The following is a 26,113-nucleotide window of genomic DNA, read 5'->3' as shown; positions in this document are numbered from 1 at the left end:
GATGTTGAGGAACTAGAGCACGCCACAGAGGATGGGGCGGATGCGACAGGTTGGGTTTAACATAATCATGGTGAGTCGCTCATCGTGAGGCGACTATTGTATGCACCAAGGAAAAAAAATACACCCACAATGACATAACATCTTCCGAACTAGGTGTACGGTGAATCGAAAAGTTTGTGACGTTGTCATTAACAGTGGGAACAACGAGAACATCGTCTCCAAGGTCATGGTGGAAAAGCTGCAATTAAAGATAAAGAGTCATCCCTCTCCACATACGATCGGTCGGATTAAGAAGGTCAGCAAAATGAAGGTAACTGAACAGTACACCATATCTTTTTTTATTGGTAAATATTATAAAAACAAAGTAGTATATGCAATGTGGTTGACATTATAGCTGAAAGTCGGGCGGGTTGGGTTGGGTTGGGTCGGTTGGTGTTCAACCCTAGCCCAACCCAAGGTTCCTATACCTTAACCCTAACCCAACCAAACCCATCATCGGGTTGGGAATTCTCAACCCGAGCCCAACCCAAGTGTGCTCGGTCGGGTTGGCCGAGTTGGTCGGGTATATATATGGTAATATTTTCATTATTACATTAGTCTATTATATTTTCAATACACGTCTTATTTTTTGTACCTATAATTGTATTAATTATATATGTAATTATTTATCATAAATAAGTTCATTTTTTCTAAACAAATAAGCTAAAATATAGGACAACTACTCCTCTAAAAGTCGTATTGTGTATCAAACAATCTATTTAGGAGAGAGAAACCTGGCGTATCTTGTTAGCTTGAGTTATCGGAAATGACGTGGACCAATGAAACCCGATGACATTGGAATTTACTGTGCCTTCAACACAAATGATCCACACTTAATTATAATTAATTTATAAGGAATTTATATATTAATCGGGTTTGGGTTGAGTCAGGCAACCTGAGACCTCAACCCGAGCCCAACCCAAGTTTTATCGGGTTGTTGTTTTATGGCCCAAGCCCGAGACCAAACCCGATACATCCTACCCAAGTCCAACTCAATGTCGGGTCAATCATGAGTCGGTCAGGTTGAAGCTGCCCAACTTTCAGCCTTAGTTAATATGAAGGCCTGTCACATACTACTCGGTTGACCATTGCAATCCGATCATGATACTACACATAAAGGGCGAGATAACGTGTATATTTCCGTCAAGAACGGCTAGAAAACCATATTAGCCCCTATGGATTCAGAAGAGTCACCCAAGACTTCTAAAGTGGAAGGTCATTCTCTCTTAACCATATGGGACTTCATGGAAGAATCCAAAGAAACAAGATAGGCTTATGCATTAATTATAAAAGGACAGGAACTTGAGCTTACTATCATCCCTAAAAGGCTAAAGCCTTTGTTGTATGAATTCAAAGAAATTTGGCCTGATAACTTTCCCGATGGATCGCCTACCATGTGAGATATCCAGCACCATATCGACCTTGTTCCTTAGTCTAACTTATCCAATCGTCCTCACTATCGGATGAGTCCGAAGGAATGCAAAATTTTGTAGGGGCAAGTAGAGGAACTGATCCGTAAGGGTCTTATTCAAGATAGCATGAGCCCATACGTCGTACCAGCTCTATTAATTCCTAAGAAAGATAGGAGTTGGCGCATGTGTGTCGATAGCCGGGCCATCAACAAAGTCACCATTAAATACAGGTTTCTTATACCACGGCTGGACGATATACTGGACATGCTTGAGGGTGCAAAATTATTCTCTAAATTAGACTAAGGAGTGATTACCATCATATTCGAATAAGGCGGGGTGATGAGTGAAAGACGGCTTTTAAGACCAATGAAGGGGTCATATGAATGGATGGTCATGCCCTTCGGTCTTTTGAATGCGCCTAGCACATTCACGAGATTGATGAACCAATTTCTAAAACCATTCATTGGGCGGTTCATTGTTGTTTATTTCAATGATATTTTGATATAGAGTCAAGAAGAAGTAAGCCACATGGAACACCTCAAGAAGGCCATTTAAGTGGTCACTGAAAATAAACTATATCTCAATTTTAAGAAGTGTAGCTTCTTGACCAATAGTCTGTTGTTTTTGGACTTTGTCATGATATCCACGGGCATTCAAGTGGATGAGGAAAAGGTAAAAGCCATTAAGGAATGGTTATTCCCAACAAACATCCATGAGGTACGAAGTTGTCATGGATTAGCGACATTTTATCGTCAATTCGTGAAGAATTTTAGCACCATTATATCTCTAATTACAGACTGCGTGAAGAATGGACAATTTCAATAGACTGATGAAGCCAACATGAGCTTTTCCAAAATTAAACATAGGTTGTCCATAACCCCGGTTTTTGTAGTTACCAACTTCGACAAACTATTTGAAGTTGAATGTGATGCTCCATATGTCAGGATTGGGAGAGTCTTGTCTCAAGAAGGTCGGCAGGTAGCCTTCTATAGTGAAAAGCTTAGTGATGCACACAAAAAGTAGTCGACATATGAGCTTGAATTGTATGTAGTGGTTCAGGCACTACAGCATTACGATATTACTTGATTCAAATGGAGTTCATTCTTTACACAGATCATCAAGCTCTCAAATTAATTAATAGTCAAACTAACATGATTCGTATGCATGCTAGGTGGATTTCATTTTTGCAAGAATTCATGTTTGTGATAAAATAAGTTTGGGCAGCAGAACAAAGTGGCTGATGCACTGAGTCGCCGTGTAACTTTATTAGTCACTATGAGCAGCGAGGTTGTCGGGTTCAAGCGCCTCAAGGACATATATGCCGACGACGACGACTTAAAAAACTCATGGATTAAATGCCAAGAAGGTCACCTTAATGACCTAGATATGCAAGATGAGTTCCTTTTCAAAGAGAATCAAATGTGCATCCCCAAAAGCTCACTGAGGGAGCAGATCATGTAAGAGCTCCATGATGGTGACCTTAACAGATACCTTGGACGGAAAAAGACGCGAGCTCTTATTGCAGAACAGTACTGCTGGCCATAGTTAATATGTGATGTGGGTAGAGCGGTGAAGCGCTATCATCTTTGTTAGGTCTCTAAGGGGCATTCTCATAATACGGGCCTCTACACACTGTTACCTGTACCTGACGGCCCTTAAGAGGACCTATCAATGGACTTCGTATTGGGTCTCCCACGAACACAACATGACATGGATTCGATGTTCGCGGTGGTAGATCGTTTCTCACAGATGGTACACTTCATATCATGCAAGAAGACCCTTGATGCGATGCACGTGGCGAATTTATTTTTCATAGAGATCGTAAGGCTACACGGGGTTCCCAAACTATCACTTCTGACCGCGATACGAAGTTCATTAGCCACTTCTGTTGGACTTTATGGAATCAGTTCGGTACACAACTTCAGTTCAGCAGTGCTTACCACCCACAAACCGATGGGCAAATTGAAGTCATGAATCACACGTTAGGGAACCTCCTTTGATACGTTTCAGGAGAAAAGCCGAAGCAATGGGATTTAACCTTGTCTCAAGCGGAGTTTGCATTCAACAACATGGTGAATCGCTCGACAGGGAAGTCCCCATTCCAGGTTATTTATAGTCGAATGCCTTGCCACACTTAACTGGTCCCTTTGCCCAAGCTCTCAGGCATGAGCATTGCAGTGGAACATATGGCAGACAAGATCATGAGCATTCATGAAGAGCTCAAATCCAAGTTACACGCCTCAAACGATAAGTATAAAGAACAAGCCGACAAACGTCGGTGACAAAATGTGTTCGAGGTGGGTGACCAAGTTATGGTCCATCTATGCAAAAAAGGATTTCCAACCGAAATGTACAACAAATTGGATAACAAGAAAATTGGCCCACCGATCTTCCGAAAGATTAATGACAATGCTTATGTTGTTGATCTTCCAGATGACATGGGCATCGAGTCAGGTCGGACTGAGTTAGGACTGACCCTACTCGACCCGGTTTTGCAATAGACTTGACCCAAACTCAATCTGACTCAATGCCGAGTCCAACATGCCTGACCCGATCCAAGTCTGAGTCTGACCTGGACTAACCTAGACTCGGTCTGACCCGGTCACAGGTACTGAGTTCAATCGAGTCAGCAACGAGACGGGTCAGGTGCGGCGGATATCCCTAGGCTAAATCATAGATCAGAACCTAAGTGCATCCGGAGAAATTGCAGCTTCTCCATCAACTACACAACATTTCACATCTGAAACATCAAATCTGGATTTATTTTTTTTAATGTACGAGCCAGGTTTCGGATCGAGTCAAGTCAATACTGAGTCGGTTTTCGGGTCGAGTTGAGTCGAGTCATTGGGTGACCCAAACTTGACTCGGTTTGAGTTTGGATTGGACAACGTCTACTCGGTTCTCACCCTCTCAATTCACGTCGAGTTGAGTCTCAACGAGTCAGACGGGTCGAGTCTGCTGAGTCGAATCGCCCCGTGATCAGCTCTAATAGCAGCTCAAAGTGGGCCCCGCAGCAGTTACACATTCAACCGTTGTAATTTAACGACAGATCCTGGCAATATATAAGCATTTCAGACATTGACCTTTCAAATGTCCATTTGGATAGAAATGCATTAAGATTCCTGTCCACCATTATCATACGGTGCGAGATAGGCGTACACCAACGCTTAACAGTACAGTAAGCATTTCAAACATTGACCTTTCAAATGTCCATTTGGATGCACATGCTTTATGATTCCCATCCACCATTATTATACGGTGGGAGATAGAAGTACACCAACGCTTACGGAACAGTAACAGTCCTGAGGTTTATTGGAATACATCCCCATATATTGCTATACTATATGCTGGGACCAGAACCGTTGGATTTGAGTCAAATACAGTGATCCAAACCGTTGATTCAATTAAATTCAAAAATAAAAGTGCCCCCATAGAAAATCTTCAACATTGGAAGATCCTAGGCTTTCGAATCAATGGCCCAAAAACTAATAAACGTAAACTTCTAATATTTCATGTGTGTGTGACATCTAATCCATCCAATAGGTTGGCTACATCATGAGATCATCTTGTGAAAGTATCAGCTCCATTACTCATGGGTAGACCAAAGTTGTATTTTGTTATTTATCAATGAGTAGACATTGTTTCCAAAGGTATGGCCCACTTGATGTGTGGATAGGGCTGATTTTTACATAAGCTTATCCTCATGATGGGGTCAACATATTGGAAGGATTTGATGTTACATGCAAATGATAGGTTGGAAGTTATTTGATGGGTGGAACGGAAATTATGGTCCAACCAGTTGGACGTGAGACTTTCTCTAATATAAATGAGGAGCAATGAACGGTTGCTGTTCCACGGTTTTTCTATTTTGGTTCTCACTCGTATTGATAGGATGGTGAGTTACATGATTTCCCATGGAAATCCTCTACAACGCCTGTTGTACGCAACAGGTAAAACATCCCGGCTCTGTGGGGGACGATAGTATTATGTATGTGAAATCCATTCTGTCTATCAGGTTTGCCTTTCCATTTCCACCGTACATCCAAAATATCAGCTAGATCCAACTAAGGTAAACCACACGATGGGGAACGATATAAATTGCACCTAAATCCTCAAAGTTCATGCGGTGGAGCTTGTGTGAGTTATATATATATATATATATATATATATCAGACTGAATTTTAGAGAACGTGCTCATCATGATTAATATCGCCTGATGAATGGGTTGGATGGATCATACACAGCAAGGTGGGCCCACACAAACCAGCTTCTGGTATCCCTTTCCCATTGTTCGTTGCGGTGTGGCCCACCTGAATAGTGTATCAGGGCTGATTTTTGGCCCAATCGCCTGATGCCGAATTGGTCTCCTAATGGACAGTGGCTCTCGCACACACAATATGGTGGGCCCCACCGGGTATTGCAGCGGCTGCCTGCAGCTTGCGTAGAGGATTCCCCATTACTCTCTCTCTCTCTCTCTCTCTCTCTCTCTCTCTCTCTCTCTCTCTATATATATATATATATATATATATATATATGCAAACGCTGAATACGGGTATGAGATCCGGGAGAGTCACCGGATGAGCCCATCAGAGAATGTATCCCATCCTAACAAATCGTGCCAGCCTCTCATCAGGTGAGCCCACATGCATGTTCAATGTGGACCATTGGCCATGGAGCCCGCCTGATGAAAAGCCCAGATCTCGGGCACAGGTGCCATGTTGGAATACGTGGGGGAAACGGATTCAGTGAGGCAGGAGAAACACCAAGTTCGGTGAGGCGAGGCTCTGATGTGGTGAAATTTGGTTGGGGTTTTCCCCGCCTCGCCCAATTCAATTCCGGGTATGAGAACATGGGAAAGTCCCATTGTCTAGTGACAGAAGCCTGCAGGCTAATCAAATTCGATCATATTGCTTCCGTCTCATGCTGCAGGGTAGCAACCAAACTACTGTTTATTCGGTGATTTATAGTATTTCCTGATTTGTAATGCAGGAGATTTTCGTCATTTCAGTTATAATATGCATAGCTTCATTTGGGTGTGCTCACTCGGCTCACATTTACAATGTTTTGGATTTTGGAGCTGTTGGCAATGGCATATCTGATGATTCCCAAGTTAGCCTCTTCTTCTTACCTTCTTTGTGTGCGCACACGTGCACACGGACATGCATGTTCTTGTGTCTTGATGCATGTGGGTAATGGACCACTCCTGCTCATTTGTACTTCTTTTAGAAGCTAGAGGATGTTTCGCTGTAGTGAGGCTTGAGGATTTCGTTTCCCTTCCGTCCATTTAGAAAGGCTTATGGTTTTGGCATTTTCGACGGCTTGTAACCGACGGTGGGTAAAGCCGACGTTCCTTTCCCCGATGGTCCTCAGCCGTCGGAGAAACCTAATGCCGACGGTATATAGCCGTCGGCATTTCCCTTTTTTTTTTTTTTTTTTGAAATAACTCATTATCTGGATGGTTCATTTGGAGGGCCTGCTGTTGATGGATGTCTGCACAAAAATCATGAGCCTTACTAAATTCTAGTCTTTTAGTAACTACACCAGCGGGGTTGTCACACTCGGCCCATATCCAATGGCCAAACCAGATCATTAATCTAGCCAGCTTGGGCAAATTATTTATCAGCCATGAAACCACTGCAATTGAAATAGATCAGTATGGTCCTTGCACACCATGTGCTACCTGGGAGTTGTTTCAATACAAGTCATGCAATGAAACACCATATGTCATCAAAAGCATTTTTTGCATGTTTATTTGATTAATTTATATATGAACTGCAAAAAATAAAGATAATTAATTAAATAAAAAAATTTAACAATTAAATAAAGATAAAATAAAAGTTCATTATTAGTTCAATGCATGTGTAAATACATTGTCCTAAATGCATAGGTCACATTTTGTCAACTATTAAACGTGTTGCATGTGTGACCATTCCGGTTCAAGGGCCCCATATTGACGAGATTTGCAACCATTAATATTCAAGCTCACTACTTGTTCCACACGCATCAATGTGCTCAAAAACCATAGGCACTACATACATCAATATCTATCTTAAGCTCATATACCCCATTATTAGGGTGTTTTAACAAGACTGACTACCCTAAAAAACAGTATAACATAGTCTAAGTCAAGATAACATGACTTAGATATTCCATCCAGAATACAAGTTTGCTTGCATCCACATTCGGCCCCTTAGATTCACACATACATGGATCCGGCTACAGTTCTTGAACAAGAAAATTCACACATGCGATGTCGCGCAGGCATGGTCACATGTGCCTAATTTGCTATTTATTTTCTTAGTTTTTTTGCAACTGAAATATAATGTTTCCTACAATTATTTGGATTTGCTGTAGGCTTTTCTAAAAGCGTGGGCGAGAGCGTGTGGTGATGGTGGGCCCAATCCCAGCCTACGAATCCCAGCTGGGAAGACATTTCTACTGAAACCCGTGGTCTTCAATGGGCCTTGCAAGTCTACTGCCATCGGTTTTCAGGTGATCTTTTTGTTTTTCATGATCGACCGTCAATTTAGGGAGATCTATATTGGACCGTGCATCCATTTACCTCTTTAATTCACTAGGTTGCAGAGGTGATTGGGTGAACACAACCGTCCATCGTCTGGCTCCTACCATGGATTGGCAATGATCCAAACATAAATCTGGAAAGGATGATCCTGACCATGGAATAGTGGAAGAAGGATTGGACGGTTGACTTTTGTTCTTTCTTTATTTTTTTAATGGTTTTCAGCCATCAACAATTAGCCATGCCGATCTTCAGTATCAACTGCTGAATCAATGGACCATCGAATGGTAGAGGGGGGCTTAGGCCATGGTGGTGTGGTACTCAATGGTCCCTGATCGATGTTGCCTCTGCTTGCACCAAATATCAAGATATTTCATTGTTAATCAGTCTATTTTATGTAAGACTCTTATCAGGTGGGACATAATACAGAAATAACTTGTTATTACAAAATTTGGAACAGCCAAATAAAGTAAATTATTTTATTATATTAAACTAGTTATCTATTATTTTAATAATATTGAATTACATTTCAAAGAAATTTTTACCTTTCAAAAAGGTTACAGCATATTTCCTGAAAATGGATTTTTGCAGATTCAATATGATGAGTATTTACAAATACTTACATAGGAAAATATGGTTTATAAATATCCACATTTTTATTTTCCCATTAATGCAAATACACACATTATGCTAGGTTTTTTCATCACTTCTCGGTTGCCAACCATTAGAAAATGAAAAATATACCCATGTGAAATGTACTACAAATTTCTCCCCTCTCCATGGGAAGAACGTGGATCCTCTAATTCTACTCTACATGGAATGTACTACAATAATTTTAATTCGGATTTTTTTTTTAGCATATTTTCATAATATATTAGAAAAGTTAACAAGCGTCATAAAAAAAAAAAAAAAAAATTTAAAAAAGACTGAAAATGGATATTACAATAACAACGAATTAAAATTGTAGTTATTTACAAACATATTATTTTTATGTGAGTATTTGTAAATACCCTATTATTTAAATAGTTATTTGTAAAAACCTATAAAAATAAAAGAAATTTAAATTTTTTTAAAAATAGCTACTTAATATTGACTTTACATTCTCTTTTGTTTTAAAAAAAAAAAAATAGTTTTCTATAAATTACCCAATTAATTTAAATAATTATCATTGGAGTGCCTTCCCATATATATATATATATGGAAGATGGAGTAGTTGTGCTAGCATAAGTGTCATTGTCTTAGGTGAGCCCCATCCTGATGTTTATGTTAAATACAGTACTATGACCACTAAGTGTGTTATTCATTTTTAAGCCCAATGCCCAAAAATCATTCCCTTCCATGATTCAGGAGGACCACACAATGGGAAAGAGCATATATGATGACCCTCGTCTTTCAAACTATTTCCCTTGATGTGAACAACCCAAATTATGGATGGGGCTCATACTTGTGCGCCAAGCATAAATTTTAGGGTGGCATCTAATGGTTCGAGAGAATTTCATATAAGACAACATGTGAAATAAAGTCTGTGCATTACACAAGTTTGTGAGCATAAAAGAACGTTTTAAAAGAGTTTAATCCACCTTTATTGCAAGTCAAGGATGCAGCATGCATGGCTCCATTAGAGCCCACATGCTGATATCATATTATTATCATAACCATCCATTTTCTGGGTTCTAAAGGTGTCACCACATCTCCTTTAATTTCCTTCTTTCTTACCCTGCCTCTTCCTCTTTTCTTTTTTTCTCTTTATCTTTTTCTTTTTTCATTATCCTATGACTACCAGCTGGTATGGACGTGCATGGCCCCATGTATATAATTTTCCATTGCATTGCATTGCATTCTCAAATAAAATTTTGGATGATGGCTGATGCAGGTTCTTGGAAATCTGATTGCTCCTAACACTATTGAGGGGTGGGGTGGGGCCAGTAACTGGTTGACCTTTCACGGTGTAGATGGCCTCAAAATTTTCGGATCTGGAAGAATTGGAGGTCAGGGTGCCGTTTGGTGGAGCAGGTCTTGCAGAAGACACCCTGAGAAGGTGAGAACCGGAGGTCCTAATTTTTCTAGAAATCAATATCCTCACACATCCAATAAAATAAATTATATAATATCCATTTCTATGGACCATTACTTCAAAATTTTTAGACCGTACAAAACTGGGGGACCAATCAGCACAGATTTTTAGATTAAAAGCTCTTTGAAAGGTGATTCACTACTTGGATGGTCCGGATCTATCACTGGTATGCACCAATAGGCGTTTGATGTGTTGATACCAATTACTATGGGTATAAGACGCTTTAAACCATATGAAGCGTGCGGGGGTTCGGTACTACCCCTACCAGGACCTATCTAGAGACGGACGGTCCTGTGAGAGGCTCTGTGGGGGTCACTGTTACGCCATCCATCTATTTTGATAATTCCTTTTACTTCAGTACACCAAAAATGATACAGAAGGAATACTCAAGTGGACCACACCACTGGAAACAGTGAGGATTGAATGCATGCCACTGAAAATACCTTGGGGGCCACAGAAGTTTTGGATCAAGCTGATATTTTGTTTTCCATTCGTCAAGATCTATGTGAACTTATGAAAATTTTGTACGGAAAATAAACATCACGGTGGCCCTTAGGAAGATTTCGATGGTGGGGGTCATCGTCACGACTGCTTCCTGTTGTTTGGTCCACTCGAGAGTTAAATCTGACTCCTTTTTTGTATCATGTTATAAAATGATATTTCAAAATAGATGGACGGCTTGGATTATATATATATATATAAAGGTGGACCCCACCGACCCCCTTAATAGGACCGCCAGTCTCTAGGTAGGTCCTGGCGGGGGTAGTACCCAATCCGCGCCCACGGAAAGCTAGCAGTCGTGTAGCCACTCGTAAGCGAATCCTACTCTCGTCGCTTGTGCAAGCATGTGAATGATCCGGGATACTCATTAGGTGGGCCCTAATCATGTACTTATTGGATTTGCACCATTGGGCAATTCTTTTTGACCGTCCATTTTTTTAATAATGCATGTGATGCACTTGACTGGCCAGCCTGATTTTCAGGCCATGAAACATATAAATGATGGGCCCATTAGATGAACGACCTGGATTTATCACACATAAGCATTAAGCCAAATGCCTCTGCCTTCATCCACGGTGGTGGCACCAACGCATAAAGAATTTTCAAACGTACCAGATGAAAGGCTTCTATTTCAACAGATAAGGAGTTTTAGTCCTACCAGTTGAACGGCTACGATTTCAACTAATAAAGAAATTTAGGCCTACCACTTCAACGTCATGGATTTCAAAGAGATATGCTTTGTATTAGGGCTATCTGATTCAGGTAGGGTCCTCTGGTACCCGTACCTGAGCAACCAGGTCCTTGTCTTGTCGGGTCAGGTTCTCATTCTCAAAGACCCGGATTTGGATCTGATCTGGTTAACGCACCAGTGAGTGCCCATCGGGTCTTTTGGATCTAGATGAGTCAAAATAAACGTATTCACATGCTCGGCCACACCCAATGGATGGATTACATGGAACACACATCTGACACTTTGAAACGTGAGTCGGAGTGTAAATAGGCTCTCTTATTTGCATGTGGCCCACTGTTTAAATGACATCCAACCGTCCAGCAAGGTTCCTCCACCAAAAATAAATAAATTTGGATGCCCAATGAAATCAGACTAACCCAGTCATCAGGTGGGCCACACCATCATCACAGTGGAGTGACCATGCTGGAAGGGTTGGATTACATGCATGCACTGTGGTGGGCCCGAAAGTCTACAACTAGTGTGAGACGGGTAAAACAAATCCGGGTCTTTATGAATGAGAACCGAACCCGACAACAAAATTTTGCTTGAAGATAACGGTGGTGTGGTGTTTCCTTGCATGGGAAACGTAAAACAAATCTGTGATAGTGAAGCGACGTATATATAATAATCCAAGACGGCAGGGAGGTGCTTACAAGTATCTTTCTGAAGTCTTCCTTCTTTTTTTTTTTTGCAGAAATGCACGGACGCACCAACGGTAAATATATGCCCCTGCCATTCTATGAGTTGTATTTGGAGTAGGGACACACGGACATTCTGATCAATTGATCTGGACCGTCCATTAAGCCCGGAGACGGATGTAAATTAGCCCATCTGGGCCCGTTCAAAGCTTGTCCACGCCTGGCCCATGAGATTCTATCCAAGCCCAGCCCATACGTGGTGGACACAAGCGGGCCCAGGAAATGCTGGTCCACTTGATCCTTCAGTACAGCCTACTTATATACCAATTGGTTGATCCTATCCGTCCAAAAGTGGACCATCTTCACTCATTTTCTATCCCATGGATCAGATGGTTATCGCTGAGAAGGATTAACCAACGGACCGATAGCTCTGGCCGAACATGGGATGGGCCATAAATTTCATTTGATGGACCCTGAAACACATGAATAATAACATGTATTTATGGTGAGGCAGGCACTGCTATTAGATGCATGCAATGACCTTCATGTTACCGGCATAACGCTTTTCGACAACCCAAGGAATCATATCTCCATCGACGGATGCAACAGTGTATACATCTCTTCAGTTACTATAACAGCCCCTGCAAATAGCCCAAACACTGATGGTATAGACATCGTACACTCCCAATATGTGAATATTTGGCAATCCACCATAGGAACAGGTATTGGACATTTCTACATCCATGATTTTCCTATATTAGTCAATGATACATATGTAAATAAATCATCCATACTTTCCTTCTTTATTTTGTTTTTGAGAGGGTTCAACCATGGCTTTAAGACTTAAAGACTTTTCCAAGTAATGGACCTGATTGGTTCAAAACCATGAGTCACGACTCAGGTCTGAACAAGTTGGTCTGAATTGCTGAGTCTTTTAACCATGGTTTGACCAAGCCCGACCCATTTACTTAAATGGGTCACCTGTCTATAGAGATGGGCATCGAGTCGAGTCAGACTAAATTAGGGCTGACCCGACTTGATCCGATTTTGAAATAGGCCTGACCCGAACTTGACTCGACTCGATACCGAGTCTAGCATGCCTGAACCGATTCGAATCTGGGTCTGGCCTGGACTAATCCGGACCGAGTCCGACCTGGTCATAAGTACCGATTCGGTTCGAGTTGTCACCTATTCAGATCGAGTGATGAGGGAGGGAGGGAGTGGAGAGGAGAGAGAGAGGAGGAGGAGGGTGTGATGGGCTTTTCCTCCTCAGGTCAGAGGAGATGAGGTGCGGTTCGTATGCCATAAATAGTGAAATCACCGCGTTGTACGACCAGTCGAGAGCACTGCTCGACCAGTCGAGTGAACAATGCTCGACCAGTCGAGGGTCACTCAATTCAAAGTCCAACGAGCTCAGTGAACAATGCTCGACCAATCGAGGGCCGGCTTGACTAGCTGAGTGAACAGTGCTCGACCAGTCCTGCAGCCTGCTCAACCAGTCCTGGTTACGCAGTTTTGAGTCCGATTTGTGCGGGATGCGGAATTTTGAGGCGGCTTTCGCAAGGGTGCAAAAGAGAGTTTCCTAAACTATAAATAGGAAGTCCCTAGGATTTTCTAAGGTATACAAGAGGTAATGCAAGAAGGTTTCCTAAAGCTTTGCAAGAGTTTGTCAAAGGGTTTAGGGCTATCAAATGTGTGAGAGAGAGGGGAAGAGAAAAAGGAAGCTTGTGAAATAGAGGTTATGTTCATAGAGGTGATCTACTATATCTCAGCGCTTCCACGTCCTCGTAATCTGAAAGATCTCTCCATTTTTCTTTTATTCTCTTATTGTTTATCCACTCCTGCATGAGCGAAGAAGGTTGTAACGATCTACTTCATAGTGGATTGTTGATCTGGACGAGGTCCCATGGTTTTTATCTCTTTGAGTGTTTTCCACGTAAAAATCTCTTGTATGGTGTGGTTTATGCTTTGATTTATTTCATTATATTTATTATCCCATAATTCTGGTTTGTTTTGGGAGGCTAGATCCTAAGGTTTTGTGTAAGGCTCCCAATAAAGTGGTATCAGAGCTAAGGTCATTGAACGGAGTGGGATCGATTTTGAATTATAGAAGGTGGATCATTAAGGATGATCAGCCTCAATGGTTCCAACTGGACTATATGGAAGGTTAAGATGAAGGACTTGTTTTATTGCAAGGACTTATATTTTTCAATTTTTGGCATATCAACAAAATCCAAGGATATGTCTGATGATGATTAGAAGAAGATGGACCGAAAGGCAGTGGGGTTTATTAGACAATGGTTGGACGATTCCATATTCCACCATATGTTTACGAAGACCTCAGCCGCTAGCCTATGGCTGAAATTAGAAAGGCTGTATGAGAGGAAGACAGCCGGTAATAAAATTTTCTTGATACGATGACTTGTAAATCTCAAGTTTAAATATGGTGGTTCTGTAGCCGAGCACATGAATGAGGTCAGCAATATAGTGAATCAGCTTTCTGTTATGAAGATGGTCCTAGATGATGAATTACAGGTTTTGTTATTGCTTAGTTTATTACCTGACAGTTAGGAGACATTGGTGGTGTCTCTAAGTAACTCCGCACCAAATGGAAAGACATCTATGAAACAGGTAACTAGCTGTCTCTTTTATGAGGAGACAAGGAGGAAGTCTCAGGGGTCTACTTAGCAAGAGGCCCTTGTGACACAGAAACGGGGGAGAGGAAAGAACAGAAATGGCTGGAAGGCCCGAGATAAATCAAGAGGCAAGTCGAGTACTAGGAAGGATGTTGAATGCTGGAATTGTAGCAAGTAGGGTCAGCATAAGCGTGAATGTCGTAAGAATAAGAACGACAAGAAAGGAAAATGAAAGGAGATGGAAGATGAATCAGATTCCACTACAGTCACTTCAAATAGCAACGTTGTAGTTATTCTTTTATTAGATTACGATGTATGTCCCATGGCTACGAGTCAGGACACCGACTGGGTGATAAACTCGGGAGCCAAGTTTCATGCGACTCCACGCAGGGATTTCTTTACAGGCTACAAGTCAGATGACTTTGGGACCGTGAAGATGAGAAATTTTGGCATATCGAAGATTCTAGGGGTCGGTGATATTTGTGTGAAGACCGATGTGGGCTGCACATTTGTTCTCAGGGATGTAAGGCATATCCCAAACCTTCACCTCAACTTGATGTTGACGAGAAGGTTGGATGATGATAGTTATGAAAGCTGGTTTGTTGGTGGGCGTTGGAAGCTCATCAAGGGTTTATTGATCACAACTAGAGGAAAGAAGTGTTGCACCCTTTACAAGGCAAGTATCAGCATATGCAAGGGTGGGTTGAACGCAGCGGAAGATTCAGTAATTGACATGTGACACAGGCGTCTAGGCCATATGAGTGAAAAAGGGCTTCAACTACTAGCGAGAAAACGGCTCCTTCCAGACATGACAGGTTTACCTCTCAAAACTTGTTTTGATTGTTTATCGGGGAAACAGCATAGAGTTTCATTTATTAAATCTGCTTCTCATGTTAATAAAGTGCATGCATTAGATTTGGTTTATTCTAATGTTTGTGGTCCTATGACGATAAAAACCTTGGGTGGGACATTGTATTTTGTCACTTTTATAGATGATGCATCTAGGAGGGTTTGGGTTTATTCTTTGAAATCTAAGGACGAGGTCTTTGGTGTGTTTAAATTGTTTCATACTATGGTCGAGAGAGAGACATACAGATCATTGAAGTGCATCCGTACTGATAATGGTGGTGAATACATCGGTGACTTTCATGAGGATTGCAAGTCCCTGGGTATACGGCATGAACAGATGGTTCCCAAGACCCCCCAGCATAATGGTGTGGCTGAGCGAATGAATCGCACCATTGTTAAGAGAATCAGATGCATGTTATCTCATGCGAAATTGTCCAAAATGTTCTGGGGAGAAGCAATGCACACGGCGGTGTATTTGATAAACAGCTCTCCATCAGCCCTGTTGAATGGAGAAGTGCCTGAGAAGGTGTGGACTGGACAGGATCCATCATACAGTCATCTCGGGGTGTTTGAATGCAGAGCATCTGTTCACGTACCAAAGGGCGAGAGGTCCAAGCTCCATATAAAGATCAGACAATGTGTGTTCTTGGGGTACGGTGATGAACAGTTCGGTTACAGATTGTGGGATCCGACCGAGAAGAAGCTCGTCAGGAGCAGAGATATGGTTTTCTTTGAAGATCAGTGTATAGAAGACATTGGTAAGCTAGAGAAGAATCAGTCTAGTTCAGGTGAGCTAGAGGATATGGATTCAATTATTCCTCTCGTGGTGCTTGATAACAGGGGAGTGCAAAAATGTACAGAGGATGAGTGAGTTCCTTTAGAAGATGGATCAGGGAAGCAGCCCCACTTGATTCACCTGTTGATCCACAGGTGAGGAGGTTATTTAGGGACAAACACCCGTCCAAGAGGTACTCGTCGCATGAGTACATTATGCTGACTGATGAAGGAGAGTCAGAAGATTATTCTGAGGCCTTAATCGACGAGCATAAGGGAGAGTGGTTGAAAGCTATGCAAGAGGAGATGAAATTCTTACATAAGAACGATACCTATGATATGGTGAAATTGCCTAAGGATAAGAAAGCTTTAAGCAACAAATGGGTGTTCAGAAAGAAGGTTGAGTAGAAGAATTCACAAACGAGGTTTAATGCCAGATTTGTAGTGAAAGGGTTTGGTCAGATGAAAGGCATAGACTTCGAGGAGATATTCTTACCAGTGGTGAAGATGACATCCATACGGGTGTTGCTTGGGTTGGCGGCTAGCATGGATCTAAAGATATAGCAGTTAGATGTTAAAACTACCTTTCTCCATGGTGACCTGGAAGAAGAGATCTATATGCACCAACCAGAGGGGTTCAAAGTCAATAACAAAGAGCATATGGTGTGTAGGCTAAGGAAGAGCTTGTATGGGCTGAAATAAGCTCTACGACTATCGTACAAGAAGTTCGATTCTTTTATGTTGAAGCATGGGTATGATAGAATGGAGTCGGACCACTGTGTGTTCACGCACAAGTTCTCAGATAGTGATTTCTTAGTTCTGCTGTTATACGTTGATGACATGCTCATCATGGAAAAAGACATCTAGAAGATCGAAGGGCTGAAACAGGAGTTGGGCAAGTCGTTTGCGATGAAAGACTTAGGCCCGGCTAAATAAATCCTAGGAATGGAGATAACCCGTAACAGAAGCAGCATGAAGCTTTGGCTGTCACAAGAGTGGTATATTGAGAAAGTCCTAGAGCGGCTCAATATGAATGCAGCAAAGCCGGTCAATACTCCACTAGATGGTCACTTCAGTTGAGCAACAGGCAGTGTCCCAAGACGAAGGCAGAGGTGGAAGAGATGCAGAAGATACATTACGCGTCAGCTGTAGGAAGTTTGATGTATGTTATGGTGTGTACACACCCAAACATCACATATGTGGTTCGTGTTGTCAGCCGGTATCTTGCCAATCCTAGCAAAGAACATTGGGCAGCAGTGAAGTGGATACTGCGGTATCTAAGAGGCTCATCTAGGTTGAGCCTATGCTATGGTGACGGTAAACTTGTGTTAGAGGGCTATACAGATGCAAATATGACAGGCGACATAGACTCGAGGAAGTCTACATCGGGGTTCATGTTTACATTTGCAGGGAGAGCAGTTTCTTAACAGAGCAAGCTACAGAAGGTCGTAGCATTGTCGACGACAGAGGCCGAGTACATTGTAGTCACAGAGGCGTGTAAAGAGATGTTTTGGATGAAGAGGTTCCTGCAGGAACTTAGCCTGAAGTAGGAGCAGCACATGGTTTATTGCGATAGTCAAAGTACTATATACTTGAGTAAGAATCCAAGTCAGCACTTCAAGTCGAAGCACATAAAGATTCGGTATCACTAGATCAGAGATACTTTGGAACAAAATATATTACAGCTTGAGAAGGTCCACACGGACGATAATAGGTCAGACATGATGACCAAGGCTTTCCTCAATGGCAAGTTTGAGGTTTGTAGAAACCTAGCTGACTTGAAGAAGGTAAATTCCTCCTGAGTTAGAAAGGGGGAGATTTAATGGGGTTTTTCTCCTCAGGTTAGAGGAGATGAGGAGTGGTTCGGATGCCACAAACAGTGGAATCACCGCACTACTCAACTAGTCGAGAGTACTGCTCGACCGGTCGAGTAAACAGTACTCGACCAGTCGACGGTCACTCGACTCAAAGTCCAACGAACTCAGTGAACAGTGCTCGACCAGTTGAGTGAATTGTGTTCGACCAGTCCTACAGCCTTCTCGACCAGTCCTGGTTACACAGTTTTGAGTCTGATTTTGTACGGGATACAGAATTTTGAGGCGGCTTTCACAAGAGTGCGAAAGAGAGTTTCCTAAACTATAAATAGGAGGTCCCTAGGGTTTTTTAGGGTATGCAAGAGGTAATGCAAGAGGGTTTCCTACAGCTTTGTAAGGGTTTACCAAAGAGTTTAGGGCTATCAAAGGTGAGAGAGAGAGAGAGAACGAGAGCGAGGAAGCTTGTGGAAGAGAGGTTATGCTCGTAGAGGTGATCTACTATATCTCAGCGCTTCCACATCCTCGTAATCGGTGAGATCTCTCCGTTTTTCTTTTATTCTTTTGTTGTTTCTCCACTCTTGCATGAAGAAGGTTGTAACGTACTACTTCATAGTGGATTGTTGATTTGGACGAGGTCCCGTAGTTTTTACCTCTTTGAGGGTTTTCCACTTAAAAATCTCTTGTGTGGTGTGGTTTATGTTTTGATTTATTTCATTGCTTTATTATCCCATAATTCTGGTTTATTTTGGGAGGCTAGATCCTAAGGTTTTGTGCAAGGCCCCCAACAGGGTGGTGATGGTGGTGCGTGGTTGTCAGGGTTGAAAGAGGAGGGAGGTAGGGAGTGGAGAGGAGGAGGGTGGTGATGGTGGTGGGTGGCTGACCCGCTTAGAACATAAGCCAAATGCCTCTGCCTTCATCCACTGGCACCAACGCATAAAGAATTTTCAAACCTACCAGATGAAAGGCTTCTATTTCAACAGATAAGGAGTTTTAGTCCTACCAGTTGAACGGCTGCGATTTCAACTTATAAAGAAATTTAGGCCTACCACTTCAACGTCATTGATTTGAAAGAGATATGCTTTGTATTAGGGCTATCTGATTCAGGTAGGGTCCTCTAGTACCCGTACCTGAGCAACCAGGTCCTTGTCTTGTCGGGTCAGGTTCTCATTCTCAAAGACCCGGATTTGGATCTGATCTGGTTAACGCACCGGTGGGTGCCCATCAGGTCTTTTGGATCTAGATGAGTCAAAATAAACGTATCCATATGCTCGGCCCCACCCAATGGATGGATTACATGGAACACACATCTGACACTTTGAAACATGCGTTGGTGTGTAAATAGGCTTTCTTATTTGCATGTGGCCCACTGTATAAATGACATCCAACCGTCCAGCAAGGTTCCTCCACCAAAAAAAATAAAAATGGATGCCCAATAAAATCAGACTAACCCAGTCATCAGGTGGGCCACACCATCATCACAGTGGTGGGCCCGAACGTCTACAACTAGTGTGAGACGGGTAAAACAAATCCGGGTCTTTATGAATGAGAACCGGACCCGACAAGAAAATTTTGCTTGAAGATAGCGGTGGTGTTTCCGTGCATGGAAATGTAAAACAAATCTGTGGAAGCAAGGGGAAGTATATACAATGATCCGGAACAGCGGGGAGGTGTTTACAATTATCTTTCTGAAGTCTTCCATATTTTATTTTTTATGTTTTTGCAGAAATGCACGGACGCACCAACGGTAAATATATGCCCCTGCCATTCTATGAGTTGTATTTGGAGTAGGGACACACGGACATTCTGATCAATTGATCTGGACCGTCCATTAAGCCCGGAGACGGATGTAAATCAGCCCATCTGGGCCTGTTCAAAGCTTGTCTACGCCTGGCCCATGAGATTCTACCCCAACCCAGCCCATACGTGGTGGACACAAGCGGGCCCCGGAAATGCTGGTCCACTTGATCCTTCAGTACAGCCTACTTATATACCAATTGGTTGATCCTATCCGTCCAAAAGTGGACCATCTTCACTCATTTTCTATCCCATGGATCAGATGGTTATCGCTGAGAAGGATTAACCAACGGACCGATAGCTCTGGGCAAACATGGGATGGGCCATAAATTTCATTTGACGGACCCTGAAACACATGAATAACGTGTATTTATGGTGAGGCAGGCCCTGCTATTAGATGCATGCAATGACCTTCATGTCACCGGCATAACGCTTTTTGACAACCCAAGGAATCATATCTCCATCGACGGATGCACCAGTGTATACATCTCTTCAGTTACTATAACAGCCCCTGCAAATAGCCCAAACACTGATGGTATAGACATTGTACACTCCCAATATGTGAATATTTGGCAATCCACCATAGGAACAGGTATTGGACATTTCTACATCCATGATTTTCCTATATTAGTCAATGATACATATGTAAATAAATCATCTATACTTTCCTTCTTTATTTTGTTTTTGATAGGGTTCAACCATGGCTTAAGACTTGAGGCTTTTCCAAGTAATGGACCTGATTGGTTGAAAACCATGAGTCACGACTCAAGTCTGAACAAGTTGGTCTGAATTGCTGAGTCTTTTAACCATGGTTTGACCAAGCCCGACCCATTTACTTAAATGGGTCACCTGTCTATAGAGATGGGCATCGAGTCAAGTCGGACTAAGTTAGGGCTGACCCAACTTGATCTGATTTTGAAATAAGCTTGCCCTGAACTTGACTCGACTTGATACCAATCTAGCATGCCTGAACCGATTCGAATCTGGGTTTGGCCTGGACTAATCCGAACCGAGTCTGACCCAGTCAAAAGTACCGATTCAATTCGAGTTGTCACCTATTCAGGTCGAGTGATGAGGGAGGGAGGGAGTGGAGAGGAGAGAGAGAGGAGGAGGGTGGTGATGGTGGTGCGTGATTGTCAGGGTTGGAAGAGGAGGGAGGTAGGGAGTGGAGAGGAAGAGGAGGGTGGTGATGGTGGTGGGTGGCTGACGGGCTTGGAAGAGGAGGGAGGGAGTGGAGAGGAGAGGAGAGAGAGAGGAGGAGTGTGGTGATGGTGGTGGGTAATTGCCAGGTTTGGAAGAGGAGGAGGATGAGGGAGGGAGAGAGAGTGCTTGGGATCGGATCGGGGTTGGGGGTGCAATATATAGGTTTACATATACTTAAAAATTAAGGTTTTTTATTATATATATACCTGAATTCGAGTTGAGTCGGTTTCAGATCGAGTCGAGTCTGAACGAATTGAGTTTTGGGTCAAGTCTAATCAAGTTATTGGGTAACTCAAATTCGACTAAATTTGAATTCAGATTGGACGAAGCCTATTCGTTTTGGACCGACTCACTCATTCGGTTCGAGTCAAGTTTGGTCTGAACGAGTCGGACGAGTCGAGCCGTCCAATGCCCAGCTCTACCTGTCTAGCCCAAGCCCGACCTACTTCCCATTTAGCTTGGCCGGATCTCACCACAATAGCCAGTTGGGCCAATTGACCGAAGGGCTGATTGGACCCATTTTCACCCCCTACATGTATCGTATGACAGGAGATGATTGCATTGCTATTGGTAATGGCGGCAAGAACATTAAAATCAGCTGGGTGCATTGTGGACCGGGCCATGGTATAAGGTTGTCATCTTCAAGCTTTAACTACAAAAATAGCATGATCCCTGATACGTGCAAGATCTGGGCCGTTCATTAAGTGTGGTCCACTGTGTATGCACAATGGATCAAAAATTAAGATGGTATGCTCATTGGGTGGGCCAAACGTGAACGTGAAGTGAAAATGGATGGTTATAGATTTGATATGGTCCACAATCAAATCCAAGTGTGGTCCACTTGATGAGCATGTTGTCTTGATCTAAGCTGAGTAGGTGCTTTCAGACATGATGGGCCTTTCATGGATGGGTAGTCCCAAAAGTCTTCCCTGTTGAATGACATCCTACCCACCTAATCTTTATTCTTCTTCTTCTTTTTTTCTGGACCATTTTGGGTGGTTCACTTATCAAATGGTTAGGATCTTTCAATCCAGGATATACTTTGAGACTTTTCCATCTATGGTAAGTTCCACCAGATGACCGGTCCAGATTCATGAGCCGTACAGCCATGTGTTACAGGCTAGAATCAACCTTCAAATGTTAACATATCAGATTTCGGTCCAAATACTATTATCTGTAAAAATAACATACTGATTTAGTTAGTCCTCTCCCAGCATTGGAAGCTTAGGACAAGACGATGGATTTGCAGCCGTTGAACAGGTCCAAGTGTTGAATTGTACATTCACAGGAACTTCGAATGGGGCCAGGATCAAGACATGGCCGGTAATTGAGCTCTAAGAAGATCACGTAGCCAAGACATTTTTTTTGCACCACTTATGGTATGTTTGGATGCTCAATTGAATTGAATTACAATACATTGAACCATCTATGATGGGGCCCACTAGCCTAGTGTCCAATGAAGAGATGGCCCTACCACGTTTATGGTTTCACTGGCTCCATTGAACCATCTCCAAATTGCAATAAGTACACCTCAATAAACATTTACATTCCTTTTGAGTTGAAAGTTGAAAGTAATGCAATCGCGATTTCTTGAAGAAGGGTGCATTAGGTTGTGGCGAACATCATGAAATTTCATAATATTTTGCTTGAAATTAGACTGATTAATCATTAAATATCATGATTTTTTATATGTTGTTTGCCGGCGGTTGCTATGACAATACCAAATGATGCAGCCCCATTTGCAATGAATGCACACGGTTGCAATGAAATAGTGATGAATGGTGACCAAAATTGCCATGGGATAGGCTATTCATGTGTGGTCCCTGTGAGCATCTCAGCAACAGGTCGGAAATGAGAAATAGTAAATTTCCCTTCTTGGAAAATAACAAGGAGAACCACGAGGCTTAGAGAAATCAAATAAACTTCACTATTAGAATTTCTTCCCAAAATAAAATGGATTCCTCATTGTTGACTGAAAGCTTGAACCCATCTATTAGAATGCTTCCTTAATTCTTCAAGATGTTGTGCGCCCATGCTAACTATATCCTTCCAAATTTTGAAACCGGCAAACTCTGACAATTCTTGGGCCCCATCCTTTGTTAGCTGAGCCATAATTTTCTAACACTACTCTACACCGCGAACTTCCACCACCATTCACTAAGGAGGCTTTTGTTTCTCTCTAATTTTACTATTACCTAATCCTCAAGCGTCCTTGACCTTTTGAACTTTCACTAATGGCCCGTTTGAATCATAAGTTGCTTAAGATAAGATATTTATTCCACAGGTAGTTTATCTTAGTTTCTACTAATTAAGAAGAGTATATTTGGCAAACAACATACTTATCAGCTTCTCTTTTCTTTCATGTCTCTTGGCGCCTCTCTTCTGCAACTCATGAAAAGTAGAAAAGCTAAAAAAATTAACTAAAGTAATTATGCACTTTTAAGTTTTAAAAAAATAATTACTTATAACTAATCATAAACCAAACTTACTTATCTGAAATAATTCACATATATATTATTGTAAGTAGAAAAAGTAATTTATTTGGTGGTATCTAAACCGGCCCTAAATTAGGGACTCATCTGGTTTACGCTCTCTTTCAACATGCTTTGTTCATGGAGTATAAAAAATTGAAGAGAATTCTAAAGAATAGTAGAGTTTTGTAGAGATAGTTGAAATATTTTAGTTTTTTAACAGACTTTTGTAGAAAGAGTAGTGTGGAAAAGTCTAGAAAATCTTTAATTTTTTACTATTGGATGATCATAATAGGACAATATTCTAGCCATTCATGTAAAGTATAAAAAAGGTTCTTGTACTCATATAAGGGAAGTGCTAATTTTGGAGGGATTAAAAGAATTATAAGTTTTAGAATTCTTGATCTTGACCCTTTATTGTAGCTACATCATTCTCCGGAATTTGTGAGAAGATGAGGGAGGCTAAAACTCTAAGAGAAGGATTGAGGGTCTTTTCTGGTAAATACCTGTGGCTGTTTATTATAGACTGGGATTCAAATAAGGTTCTCTTGTGGGTGGTGAATCGTCTTTCATGAAGGAAAAAGAGAAATAAACATGGGATGTGTAATGCATATTGACTAAGATTTGAGGAAGAAACCCAATTAACAATATTTGAAGAAGGAAAGGGGAGTAAGATTAGAAGAAGGAAGATGAAAAGACAGGTAACTACAATTTGGATAATTTCTACTTGATTTAAGTACTGTAATTCAATTCAATGACTCATTACAATGTGAACCAAGTTGTGAATGGAAATTCCATGTGTTTCAAGCTGACTTGAATGAATTCGAGATTCGCATCAAGATAGTCCCTTTTGTCTCTATTGCAATTCATTTCAACTTACATCCAAATGCACCCGAAATACTTATTTTCGTATAAATGGGTGGTTTTTTTTAGTTTCTTTTTTCTTCCCTATTCACTTGCTATGTATTTGATTGTCTACAGGGAGGGTCTGGGTACGCTCGACGGATTTCATTTGAAGACATGCATATGAACGACACGGATAATCCAATCATCATCGACCAATACTATTGTGATGGTCACAAGTGCCACAATCAAGTACAAATGCTTTTTGTCCTTTTTCTTTTTTCTTTTTGTATTGCCAATGATTTTGGAATTAGAAAATATCACATTCTTTCAAAATGAGATTTACTCCTTTGCTTAGATACGTACTCTTCTTAATTTCCCCTTCATGTGTTATCAAAAGAAAAGACTTCAAATACAGGCAAAGTTACTCACTGAGTCAAGCTCTTTTCCTGAGCGCTGACTCTCGCCATTTTAAAACTCGTGTTAACCAATTCCGGACTCGCTATTTTAATACTCATGCTGACTTGCTATTTTATTTTAATAATTTATTTAATAGCCATTAATTGGATGGTTAGTTATCTTTAACCGTGTGGATATAGTCCAATCCACGGATGGCTTAGCTGTAAACTAGTGTCACATGTGCATCATTTTCAAAACTGTAGTAAATGTCATGTTGCCAATTAAGATCCTTTGCTTGCCACTAGTAGAAAAAATCTGTTTGTTGCAATGTAATTGGGCCAAATCATTACAACTGCATTTAATGTTGACAATATAGGTAATGATGTGGACCAATCACAATGTAGAAAAATAAGAAAAACCTGTTTGTGGCCAACAGAGGATCTGGATTCATTGCATAGAAGTTTCATCCACCCTAGTATGGTTGTAACTCGTATTTCTAGAGAAGCTATGTACGTTTTTTCATGTCCCCCGTTTTCTAATGACATTTTAATTTCCATGGATGGGTGAAGACGTCGGCATCGGCCGTTGACGTAAGCGACGTACGGTTTGTTGGATTTCATGGGACGTCGAGTAAGGAGGTGGCCATCAACCTAGAATGTAGCAACACTGTCGGCTGCACCGACATTGTTCTCAACAATGTTCAACTTACACCTGCTGTTCCAGGAATGAAGCTATCATCCTATTGCAACAATGCACATGGGCCCACTTGCACTTCCTGCGTGCCCCAAGTTCCATGCCTAAGCTAATGGCTCGATGTTGTTGTTGGTGGTGGTGTAGATTATTTTTTCACTGCCTGTTTGGACAGCACAAATAAACTTTGGAAAACTGATAGAAATGAAAAATCTATTTCAAGTAGAAATGTGTGGAAATGAAAAGTGTTTTTTTTTTTCCTGAAAATATGTTTTATCTTCCATTTTAGCAGTCTGGAACAATGTTTTCATAGAAAACAAAATGTGCCACACATGTGCCAAAAAGCAAACTTGCAGAATTGGTCCCAATGTAGCACACTTGTGCAGGATCTGAGCCTTGTATCTTATGGGCTGCTGTGTGAACATTTCTACATCTAGTAGGAGGTGATCTTCTTTCTATCTTTACATTTTCCTCATGCAATGTGCCTACATGATAAGTGGTCTAGTCTAATTTACCACATTGGTCTATCCATGTTCATCTGACCCAATGAATGTATCAGATCTCTCACCGATGTGTAGTTTAGCACGTGTGCCACTAAGTCTTATGTCGATCATGCATAGGCATTGGTGACTGCTATTCAATATTCATCTTCTTATAATGAAGCGTTCTGGTTGGTGTGGGCCGCGCCACCATTCCTATATTCCTAATGGTGTAGGCCACCCAAGA

At 41.6% G+C, this 26,113-nt stretch overlaps 1 protein-coding gene across 1 annotated transcript; it reads left to right on the top strand.

Annotated features, from left to right (window-relative positions):
* The first annotated feature begins 6,135 nt into the window (after positions 1-6,135).
* On the top strand, positions 6,136-25,896 carry LOC131248820 (probable polygalacturonase At3g15720). Its single transcript, XM_058249293.1, has 13 exons — positions 6,136-6,381; positions 6,441-6,560; positions 7,806-7,943; positions 9,845-10,009; positions 11,971-11,991; positions 12,429-12,636; positions 14,373-14,449; positions 19,711-19,731; positions 20,166-20,373; positions 21,534-21,615; positions 22,199-22,307; positions 24,437-24,550; positions 25,267-25,896. Exons 1-13 carry the CDS (start codon positions 6,136-6,138, stop codon positions 25,501-25,503), a joined length of 1,746 nt encoding a protein of 581 aa, XP_058105276.1. The 3' UTR covers positions 25,504-25,896.
* The last annotated feature ends 217 nt before the right edge of the window (positions 25,897-26,113 follow it).

This window comes from Magnolia sinica, chromosome 1 (assembly GCF_029962835.1).
Source record: "Magnolia sinica isolate HGM2019 chromosome 1, MsV1, whole genome shotgun sequence".
Classification (NCBI taxonomy): Eukaryota; Viridiplantae; Streptophyta; class Magnoliopsida; order Magnoliales; family Magnoliaceae; genus Magnolia; species Magnolia sinica.
Note: the sequence above shows the minus strand (reverse complement) of the source record. Positions and strands in the feature narration are given on the sequence as shown.